Source organism: Delphinapterus leucas, chromosome 11 (genome assembly GCF_059928025.1).
Source record: "Delphinapterus leucas isolate spDelLeu-1000000601 "Yukka" chromosome 11, BTC_Dleu_Yukka2, whole genome shotgun sequence".
Lineage (NCBI taxonomy): Eukaryota > Metazoa > Chordata > Mammalia > Artiodactyla > Monodontidae > Delphinapterus > Delphinapterus leucas.
Window position 1 is genome coordinate 20,882,484 of NC_143139.1, and position 12,300 is coordinate 20,894,783.

At 38.7% G+C, this 12,300-nt stretch overlaps 1 protein-coding gene across 1 annotated transcript in view; it reads right to left on the bottom strand.

Moving 5' to 3' along the window:
• LMNTD1 (lamin tail domain containing 1) overlaps positions 1–11,935 on the bottom strand; it is a 69,059-nt gene extending 57,124 nt beyond the window's left edge. The window contains exon 1 of the mRNA XM_089920397.1: positions 851–11,935. Coding sequence (XP_089776523.1) covers positions 851–939 — 89 coding nt within the window. The 5' untranslated portion in view covers positions 940–11,935. The remainder of the gene's footprint in view (positions 1–850) is intronic.
• Between the last annotated feature and the right edge of the window lie 365 nt (positions 11,936–12,300).

Genomic DNA, 12,300 nt, shown 5'->3' on the forward strand with positions numbered 1-12,300 from the left:
GTGATGGTGGTGGGATGAATTGGGAGATTGGGATTGACATATATACACTAATATGTGTAAAACAGATAACTAATAAAAACACTTAAAAAAAATAGACTTGAGGGCTTCCCCGGAGGCGCAGTGGTTGAGAGTCCGCCTGCCAATGCAGGGGACACAGGTTCGTGCCCCGGTCCGGGAAGATCCCACATGCCGTGGAGCGGCTGGGCCCGTGACCCATGGCCGCTGAACCTGTGCGTCCGGAGCCTGTGCTCCGCAACGGGAGAGGCCACAACAGTGAGAGGCCCGCGTACCGCAAAAAAAAAAAAAAAAAAAAATAGACTTGAACTGATCAGTAAACACAGGGCATCTAGATCTAAAGTAACATTAGCCTTAAACTGTATATATTCAATATTAGAGATCATTTTCTAGAAAACATTGGAAAACCAATGCTAATGCTTTATTTGATAGAATGATTTACATTAGTAGTAAAAAGAGAGTTGTAGCTTTTATTTAACATCCTCACGGACATTTCCCAAACCAAAATTCTCTAGCAGTTCTCTGTCCCCAGGTTAATAAAGTAGTTTTAAAGAAACTGTCTGCCAATTACCTTAAAGAAACAATTAACATGCTAGATATGAGCTTCGGAATCTCAACCAGGTCTGATATGATGGAGATCTGTCTAGGTGAATTTTTTCATTACTCAAAGACTATACCTTATAAAACAGTGGTTGGGGAAATTGTATGTTATCATTAATTAATTTTAGGAAATTTGTAGACTCGATTCTAGTTCTAACTTTTTATAAGCTGTTTTGAAACAAAGAGGTCAAATACTCCAACCTCAACTTCTAAAACTCATTTGTGCCTTTCTTACTGTGCTTGATTTTCCATTTTATCTTCCTGCTCATGGACTTCACTCTGCAGGACCGCCAAAATTTCCTGAGTGGCTTGTGTGTCTTTCATCTTGGCTGGAAGAGAAGTCTCTTTTCTTTTCTGGGAAAACAAATCATGACATTAGTCAGTGAATAGAGCTGAGTTTCAAGGCAGATTTTCTTTTTTGAGTGACCTCACTTGTTAATCTAACTACCTTAAAGCACCTGCCAGACTTCATGATTTCTTAACCAAGCTGGGGCCAGAACCAGGAATCTAATATGAATATGTAAGCACTGATATAGCCAATACTGATATAGCCAATACTGATATTGGCTAAAAATATTAAACAAATCAAGATGAAGGTGTGTAGCACTCACTGGAAGCAACTCAAGAGGCAGCGCAGTAAGCCAGCAATGCTACCTTTATGATTACAACTTTCACATCTGGCCAACACAGCCTGCTAGAACACTGTGAAGTAATGTCTCCATAGTTACAAAGTTCCAGTCTCTGAACAATTACTATGTTAATGCTGCACCTGCTTTGCAGTTTGCAGACATCAAATAAGAGTAACTTGCTTTTAAGAGAGCTGTTTATCCTACCAGACAAACTGTGCCATCAAAATGTTTGATATCCTATTTTGGATTTCTTAGGATTAAGGCTAGTATGCAAATATTGGGGGAGTTAATCACTGTTTTTTGTCTTTTTGTTTGTTTTGTTTTGACAAATGCTCTTTGAGCACATGGCAACAGCTAGGCAGCAGGAACAGAAAACTTGTATATTTTAAGGCGAAAAGAAACCTATTGGTAGAAACAGTGAAATCAAAGCCAGGAGTTCTAAATTCTTCTAGTTACACCAGCAATATGATTTAGAAGAAATCACTTAATTCAGATTCTATCTTGAGTAAAAGATCCACACAATGTGTCATGATAATAATGGCATGGGAATAAAATTAACCCGTATGAAAGTAAATGATTGTACAGAGTAATAAGATATAGAATGATGATGATTACTGGATGAGTAAGTTCATTCAATAAATATTTAAATAAGCATCTACTGTGCACCAGGAACCAGCAAGTTACTATGAACAAATAATTCCCACTTCAAGGAATAATGATAAAATATCTTCCAATTTAGATTAGAAAATGGCTTCCAAAAAACTAAAAATAGATCTACCATATGACACAGCAATCCCTCTACTGGGCATATACCCTGAGAAAACCATAACTCAAAAAGAGTCATGTACCACAATGTTCATTGCAGCTATATTTACAATAGCCAGGACATGGAAGCAACCTAAGTGTCCATCGACAGATGAATGGATAAAGAAGGTGTGGCATACATATACAATGGAATATTACTCAGCCATAAAAAGAAACGAAATCGAGTTATTTGTAGTGAAGTGGATGAACCTAGAGTCTGTAATACAGAGTGAAGTAAGTCACTTAGAGAAAAACAAATACCATATGCTAACACATATATATGGAATCTAAAAAAAAAAAAAATGGTCATGAAGAACCTAAGGGCAGGACAGGAGTAAAGACGCAGACCTACTAGAGAATGGACTTGAGGACACGGGGAGGGGGAAGGGTAAGCCGGGACGAAGTGAGAGAGTGGCATGGACATATATACACTACCAAATGTAAAATTGATAGCTAGTGGGAAACAGCCACGTAGCACAGGGAGATCAGCTCGGTGCTTTGTGATCACCTAGAGGGGTGGGATAGGCAGGGTGGGAGGGAGACGCAAGAGGGAGGAGATATGGGGATATATGTGTATGTATGGCTGATTCACTTTGTTATAAAGCAGAAACTAACACACCATTGTAAAGCAATTATACTCCAATAAAGATGTTCAAAAAAACCCATAAAATATATAGATGTATATCTTAAAAAAAAAGGAAAATGGCTTCCATCTTGGAATGATGAACAGTATTTAAATACAAATGACAATGAATAAAGTAACTTTTAATAAAAGAAAAAGGCAAGAAGTATATCACATAATGAGGCAAGTAAACGAGAGGAGAGTAAACATTTGACTATTTTCTTCATCTCAGAGATAAAGAGAAATTCCTTATCAGTATTATAGGCCAATTGCATAAATACAGCATAAAGAGATTTATAAATTTATACTTATGTTTAGAAAAGAATTAAAAATGGATTTATTATTTCGTGCCACTGTCCCAGTTTCCCTAAATCTACCTGTCTGGATGGTTTCCTAGCTGTAAAAATTTCTGTACTTGAACCACATATGTTAGCATGATGTCATTATGACCTCATTTGTTTTATCAGAGCACCTATCCATATTTTCCAGCATAGTTTGGAGAAACAAAATTCTGTCAACTGAGAAAAACTTTGAAAAGCTTTGAAATTGTGAACGTTTCAATAGTTATTTCCCACACAGGATATTTTCCTTATTTCCCTTCTCCAAATTAGAGCATATATGCAATTAAAATCAATTTCCTCTTTTACTGCTTCTCAAACTAAGCCAGTGGTTTTCAAAAGGAGTTGAAGTGAATCATAGGGGGAATTTTGTAAATATGAAGGGACATTAATAGTAGTCATAAAGATTTGCTGGGGTGCTAACTGGCATTTAGCAGACAGGATCCAGAAATGCTAGATTTTCTGAAATGTGGCAGATAATCCTACTTGGCAAAGAATTTTCCCACATACCACATGACTTGCCAGACATTCATGTAGATGAAAAATAGTTTATAATTATTTGAGCCTAAAGCCTAGCTCCATATTACATATAAATGCAAAATATTTTTGTACACTTTTAATTATTTTGTACACAATTACTTACATTGAGGGAAGATTATAGATTGGTTTGTTCAGACCTTTTCCAATAATTTTTCATCAGTTTGGAAAAATTACATCATCAATGGCAATACCACTCGGTGTATTCATGTGGCTGTTATAACTTATCTGATATAGGTAATAACCGTAGCAACAATAACAAAATCAACCTGAATCTGATGAATCCTCTAACTTACATAAAATACAGAGAACAGAAAAGCACGTTAGCTAATAGATCAAGAGATTTAAAAGACACCCTTTGTCATTTGTGGATATAATTTATAACCTAATTCAAGCAAACTGTAAAACATGCGTGACATTGGAAATTTAAGTACTCTGGATATTCAATGATATTAGGAATAAATGTTAAATATTTAAGGTGTATTACGGTATTATGATTGTATTTTTTAAACAAGATTCCTTGTTGTTTAGAAATACATACTGAAACATTTAGAGATAAAATGATACGATGTCTAGATTTGCTTCAAAATAATACAGAGGGTAGGGAGTGGATGGAGTTGTGGATGAAAAAATGATGGAATTGACTTGTAATAGTTGAAGCTAGATAATGGGTACTGGAGGTTTGTTATACATCATGTTTATTTTTTCTATAAATGTTTGAAATTCTCTGTTGTAAAAAGGGAGGATCAGGGCTTCCCTGGTGGCGCAGTGAGAATCTGCCTGCTGATGCAAAGGGCCGCGGGTTCGAGCCCTGGTCTGGGAGGATCCTACATGCCGTGGAGCAAGTACGCCCGAGAGCCACAACTACTGAGCCTGCGCGTCTGGAGCCTGTGCTCTGCAACAAGAAAGGCCACGACAGTGAGAGGCCTGCGCACCGCAATGAGGAGTGGCCCCCACTTGCCACAACTAGAGGAAGCCCTCGCACAGAAACGAAGACCCAACACAGCAAAAATAAATAAATTAATAAACTCCTACCCCCAACATCTTCTTTAAAAAAAAAAACGGAGGATCATTTGGGAATGTGTAGACTCCACACATTGATAGCATCATCTTCATGGCTGTCTCTAATTCAGGAAGGACAGAGTTAAGATAGAGCTAAGGGGGCTTCCCGGGCTTCCCTGGTGGCGCAGTGGTTGGGAGTCTGCCTGCCGATGCGGGGGACGCGGGTTCGTGCCCCGGTCCGGGAAGATCCCACATGCCGCGGAGCGGCTGGGCCCGTGAGCCATGGCCGCTGAGCCTGCGCGTCCGGGTCTGTGCTCCGCAACGGGAGAGGCCGCAGCGGTGAGAGGCCTGCGTACTGCTAAAGAAAAAAAAAAAAAAACAAAAAAACAAGATAGAGCTGAAAGCAGAAAAGCAGAGAGCAGAAAAGCAGAAACACTTACTGTTTATGAGGTTCAGTAGCCTTCACACAGGTTCTTTTACCACAGCTCTGGAAGATGGGAGTCTCCCCATTTTCCCAAATGAGGAAGTGGAAGTTCAGAGAGGTGAATACCTCTTCCAAGGTTATATGGTCAATACATGGCAGAGCCGGGATTTGGTCTCACATCCATTTGTTACAAAATCCCCTTCACGGGCTTCCCTGGTGGCGCAGTGGTTGAGGGCCCGCCTGCCGATGCAGGGGACACGGGTTCGTGCCCCGGTCTGGGAAGATCCCACATGCCACGGAGCGGCTGGGCCCGTGAGCCACGGCCGCTGAGCCTGCGCGTCCGGAGCCTGTGCTCCGCAACGGGAGATGCCACGACAGTGAGAAGCCTGCGTACCGCAAAAAAAAGGGGGCTTCCCTGGTGGCTCAGTGGTTGAGAGACCGCCTGCTGATGCAGGGGTCACGGGCTCATGCCCCGGTCAGGGAGGATCCCACATGCCGCGGAGCGGCTGGGCCCGTGAGCCATGGCCGCTGAGCCTGCGCGTCCGGAGCCTGTGCTCCGCAACGGGAGATGCCACGACAGTGAGAGGCCCGCGTACCGCAAAAAAAAAAAAAGGGGCTTCCCGGGTGGCGCAGTGGTTGAGAGTCCGCTTGTCGATGTAGGGTACACGGGTTCGTCAGGGCACCTGGGTTCGTGCCCCGGTCAAGGAGGATCCCACATGCCGCGGAACAGCTGGGCCCGTGAGCCATGGCCGCTGAGCCTGCGCGTCCGGAGCCTGTGCTCCGCGACGGGAGAGGCCGCAGCGGTGAGAGGCCCGCGTAGCGAAAGAAAAAAAAAAAAAAATCCCCTTCACTATACTCCCTGTTTCTCTGCTGTAATTCCTGTCCAATGTCTTCCTAGCTCCTTCCATGGTAACTGCCTAACCATTTACCTACTCCCGAACCAGCTTTGTCCCTTTCTTTCTCTTTGCACTGGTCTCAAATCACTCTCTCCCAACTTCCGGACCCTGTGTCATTTCTCTTTGGCCTTATCCTCTATTGGGAGAACACCAGAATTTTGCATGAGAAATTGAAGCCCCATAAGAGTAGATATAGGGCAAAATAAGATGATGAAAACTGAGTTTTATATTATGAGCTTTTACCTTGATTAAGAAAAAATTAAAAGTGGCAAAATACCAACATATTCAGTAATCAAAAAAAACCCCAAAATATTATATGTCCATAATTTTTTAAAAGTTGAAAAACACAAAGAACTGGCTTTATGCATCCTGGACCTCTGTCTCCACATATGGAGAACATTTGCACAGTAGGGGATTTTTTAAATTAAATCAGTAATATAAATAAAATGTCTTGTGTGAATGAAGGTTGTATATATAAAGAGAATTTTCTTCCTCTCTCAGGCCATGGGTGGAAATTTCCAAACTGAGTAATATGCAATTGAAGATTACAATTTAAAACATGACATGTTCCACTAAGATTCAAAGAGTTTGTATATATAGGAATACAGTTTCACATTTGCACCCATATTATAGTATAAATTCCTATTGTGAAGCATCTTACTAGTCTAAAAATATACTGTATTTCTTCATTTCCTTCACACAGAACCACGTGTAAATAACACAGCCTTGAACAGAGATGCTATTATTTCACCTTGACGTCAGGGTCATGTGAAGGTCCTACAGGACGTGTTCACAGAGAGGATAAAGGACCACTTATTGGGAGGTTCGAGTTTCAGATTGCTTGCTCAAATACCTTCATGGCCCTTCCCAATCACAAAATTCTATTGCCAAACAGCACTAAGAACGTCTGCATACGTGATACTAAACGTCAAACAGTGGTTTGAATCCTCAGACATACGTACCAGTTTTAGCAATGGTTCATAAATAACTGCATGGTTACTTCACACACAGGGTACATGTACTGAGGCTCAGCCTTTATCCACGAATCATTTCTACACATGTTCTTTAGAGGAATAAAATACTTATTCTAAGACAGGGCATCTCAGACTTTTTCAGAAAGGCAGAGATCCAGAACATACGCTCTTATTTGCAGAACCCCATTTTCCTGTAAAATACTTAAAAAAATACAAATCAATATATTTTTTACTTCATCTACACACCGTTTTTATATATTTTTACTAGCAACAAGAAATGCACTTCATATTATTTGGATACCATGTAAACTCATAACCACCGGCTCACACATTTTAAAACAAAATAAAACACCCAACAAACTGTTGAGCCAAGAATAAACGATTGGTTTTGAGTTTTCCTATGGATATGAATTTGCAGTTTCAGTTTCTTCTCTCATCGACTGGCAACCTTAAGCAGAAAAGTGGTGTCTGGAGCCAAAGACTTGTAAAAAAGGATTGGAGAACAATTTCAATTGAGAACATGCGATCCATTAACTTTTTTTCTTTTGCACACAGGGTAAAGGCGATCATTACTCAATATTACAGTCGAACGCTCCCTCTCTACAGCTTATGGAACACTAGTGCCCCGTGGGAACAAGTACGAGCAGCAGTGGATTAAAGGAGTATGAAAGAGAGTTATTAGAAGCCTGAATGTGAGCCCTACCCATGGCACCAGGCACAAATATAAGACTGAATGGAGCCTGGCTCAGCTCACTGTGGAAGCACACCCAGGCAAGGAGGGGCCTCAACCCTTCTTCCCTGGTTAGGGCACACGTAACAAATTTGATCAGTTGTAGTTACTGCCAGCATTATTCATGACTGATGATGGCAATAGGTGGCAATGAGGGGTACAGTTCACTAAGGGTGGATTCGTTACTCTTGAGACCCCCCCTGATAGTTCTGTCTACATAAATGAAGCTGCTTTCATTATTCTCCCGACAGTTTGAAGTACAAGCAAATTTAAACTGGTAAATTAAAGTTGGCTAGCAGCTTTTCTCCTCATGTGCAAATGAGAGAACAGAAGAAATTGAGAGGCTCCTAAGGATATTAAGGACCCCGAGGTTCACGTTATGTCTTTTGCAAGAAAAGGACACCTCTAACCTTCACTAGGAACAGAAAATAAATTATCAGGGTGGATAATACTGTACCTGAAGTTACCCTGTGTCATTTGTTTGAGACCCTGCCTGTTAGAAAGAGGCGAGAAACCAGACATCTGAGATGGAACGAGAAAATTCATGCAGTGTGAGGGAACGGAACTCTCTAACCTTTGGCCACATGTAGATTAGTTTGTAGGAGAAGAAAGACAAGCTGGACATTTTTATACACTGGAGATTTTCATTGGCTGTTCTATTATCCTTAGTTTTGTTGTTATTGTTCTGTGTTCATGTTTGTTTCTCCCTTATTTTCTGAGTAAATGCTTTTACAATTCAGAGCCATAATCAAGAGTGAATACTACTACTACTAGCTATCATTTAACATATATTTCCTATTTGTGTTAAGTACTCTGTGTATATTATTTCATTTCATCCTTTTAAGGATGTGTAATTATCCGTCTTTCACAGATGATGAAACTGACACTTATAGAGTCAGATAACTGCCCAGAGTCACACAGCTATGAAGTGGCAGAACCGGGGCCAGAGTTCAGGTCTGTCTGACTCTAGAGATTGTATTCTTCATCATTATACTCCATCATTCTCTGAAAAATACAGAGCACCACTGTTTAAAAGACTATTGGACAGGGCTACCCTGGTGGTGCAGTGGTTGAGAGTCCGCCTGCCGATGCAGGGGACGCAGGTTCGTGCCCCGGTCCGGCAAGATCCCACATGCCGCGCAGCGGCTGGTCCCGTGAGCCGTGGCCGCTGAGCCTGCGCGTCCGGAGCCTGTGCTCCGCAACGGGAGAGGCCACAACAGTGAGAGGCCCGCGTACCGCAAAAAAAAAAAAAAGACTATTGGACAAACACTCTATAATGATATAAATAGGTGACAGCCATGTTCCTTGCTCTTCTGAAATTTATTGTTTTGATGGGGCAGTAGTATCTGTGAATATGAAAAAATAATGCATGACAGAATGTGATAAAAATCAAAGGATAGTTCTGTTAAGAACTAGAAGAACTCAGGGAAGAATTAGTACTTTTGCTGTTGTGGTTAGAAAAGACTTCACAGAAGAGATGAGATATGTGTGGACCTCAAAGGATAGACAGGATTTGGAAAAGCAGAGAACAGGAAGGAAGGCATTTATTATCTTATATTTTCATGCAGGTGTTCACTCAACAAATACATATTAATTGTCTGTTGTGACTAGACAGTGTTGAATGTACTTTTCTGGCGAGCATCAAAATCCAGGGGTAGACATGGGGTAGGCATATTAATGGCTGAGGCAGAGAGATGGCCTGGGTGTGCAGTCCTAGGTAGAGTCAGATAGATAGGGGAGACCAGATCAGGGAGGGCTGTGAACCAGGCCAAGGAGTAGAATATATTCTCAGTATGCATTATCTAGCCATTTACTTGTTCCTAATGGCTCAATAATTATATTAATTACTGGATATTTCAGGAGTTTCTTGCTTCTATTTGTATGTAAGAATGTGTGTGTATGTTTTTCTTTTCCTTTTGTTTTTGGATTTATGGGAGTTCTTTATTTAATCCAGATCAAAGTTCTTTGCTGGATTTATGTATTACAAATATATTCTCTCAGATTGTAATTTGTCTTTTTACTCTCTGAAAGGTGCATTTTATGACTAGAGATTCTTGATTTTAATGAAGTCCAATTTATCAATCTTTTCTCTTAATGACTTTGTGTTCTATGTAAGAAATATTTATTTAAATTGAGGCCATGGAAATATTAGACTATTTTTTCTCCTGCAAGTTTTACTTTTGAACCTTTAATATTTATGAACCACCTTAAATTAATTATTGTGCATAATACGCAGAAGGATTCAAGGTTTAGTTCTTTTATTCACAGAGTTATCCAGTAGACCCTGCACTCTTTACTGAGAAGACAGCATTCCTCCCATTGAAAGACAATAGTACCTCAGTTGTAAATCATGTGGCCATATGTGTTTGGGTCTCTATTATGTTCTATTAATTTATTTGTCTATCCTTGTGCCATTACTGTACTGTCATAATTAGGGTAATTTTACAGTATAGTATATGGGTCTTTCAAAAAATTTGTTCAATACTATCATGACTATTCTAGGTTCTTTGATTTCCATGTGAATTTTTAGAATCATCTTGTCAATTAAAAAAAAATACCAGCTTATATTTTGTTTGGGATTGCACTGAATCTACAGATCAATTTGGAAAGAATGGATTATCTCTAATCTTGCTTTCTGGTAATATTCTTGTCAGGTTTGGGTATGAAGATTATGCTGGGCTCTGAAATAAAAGCAAAAATAAATAAATGGAACCTAATTAAACTTAAAAGCTTTTGCACAGCAAAGGAAGCCATCAACAAAATGAAAATACAACCTACAGAATGGGAGAAAATATTCACAGATGACAACCAACAAGGTGTTTATATCCAAAATATATAAACAGCTCATACAATTCAATGTCAAAAAAACAAATAACACAATAAGGGAATGGGCAGAAGACCTGAATAGATATTTTCCCAAAGAACACATAGAGATGGCTAACAGTCCCGTGAAAAGATGTTCAACATTGCTAATTATTAGAGAAATGCAAATCAAATCAACAATGAGCTATTGCCTCACACCTGTCAGAATGGTTATCATCAAAATGTTTACAGATAAGAAATGTTGGGAAGGATGTGGAGAAAAGGGAACACTTGTACACTGTTGGTGGGAATGTAAATTGGTGCAGCCACTGTGGAAAACGTTATGGTCAAAAAACTAAAAATAGAACTACCATATGATCCAGCAATTCCACTCCTGGGTACATATCTGGAAAAAAATGAAAATATTGATTTCTAAGGATATATGCACCCCAATGTTCATAGCAGCACTATTTACAATAGCCAAGATATGGAAGTAACTCGAGTGTCCAGGAACAGATGAATGGATAAAGAAGATGTGGTATATATACACAATAGAATATTACTCAGCCATAAAAAAATGAAATTCTGTCATTTGCAGCAATATGCATGGATGTGGAGAATATTGTGCTTAGTGAAAAAAGACAGAGAAAGACAAATAGTGTATGATATTATTTATATGTGGAATCTAAAAAATAATACAAATGAATGTATGTAGTAAAACAGAAAACAGACTCACAGATACAGGAAAAAAACTAGTGGTTACTGGTGGGGAGAGGGAAGAGGAAGGGGCAAGTTAGGGGGATGGGATATAGAGATAAAAACTGCTGTGTATAAAATAGATAAGCAACAAAAATATATTGAATAGCACAGGGAATTATAGCCATTACCTCGTAAAAAAAAAAAAAAGAAAGAATGAAAGATCATGCTGGTTTCATAAAACAAGTTGGTAAGTGTTTTCTCTTTTTCCATTATCTGGAAGAAATTGTGCAAGATTGGCATTATTACTTCTTTATATCTGGGGCAGAATTTACTGGTGAAACATTCTGGTTCTGGACTTTACTTTCTGGGCAGTTTTAAAATTCAATTTTAGTTTGAAAAATTCAATTACAGTTTTAGGACTGATTATATTTTCTGTTTCTTCTTTGTTGATTTCTGGTAGGCTGTGCTTTTACCAAAATTTTTTCAAAAGGAGTCTGTGATGTTTTCTCCCTTTTCATTACTGATATTGGTTATTTGCCTCTTCTATATATTTTCCTCTTTGTTAATTTAATCAGTCTTTTTAAAGAACCAAGCACTGGCTTTTGATCCTTTTTATTATACGTTCTAAAACTTTCTTTGGGTTCAGTTTGCTATTATTTTTGTGAATACTTGAGATGGCTATTTAGAGAATTACTTTACAGCCTATTTTTATTTTCTAATATAGGCAGTTAAGGCTTAATGGCATTTCCCACTAAGCATGGCTTTAGCTTTATTCCATAAATTTTACTATGTAGTATTTTAATTAACATTTCTTTAAATATATTTTTAAAATTTACATAATCTTTTAGATCTCTATTGCTTAATTTCCAAACATATGAAGATTTTCAGGTTATTTTTTTGTTAGTGATTTTTAACTAAATTCCTCTGTGCTCAGAGTACATACTCTGAATAATTTAAGCTCTTTGAAATTTTGTTGAGTTTACCTCATGGCAAGATACGGTCCATTTTTGTAGAAATGTTTCTGTATTTTTGAAAAGAGCGCATGCTTTGAATTTGCTGAGTACAGTGTTTTTTATGTCTCAGTTAGACTAACTGCAATAATTGTGTTATTCAAATTATTTTTATCCTTACCAATTTTCCCTACTGATTATAAAAATTGCAGAGAGAAGTATATGAAAATTCATCATTTTTTTGCAAATTTTGTCTGTATTTTACATTTCTACCAGAA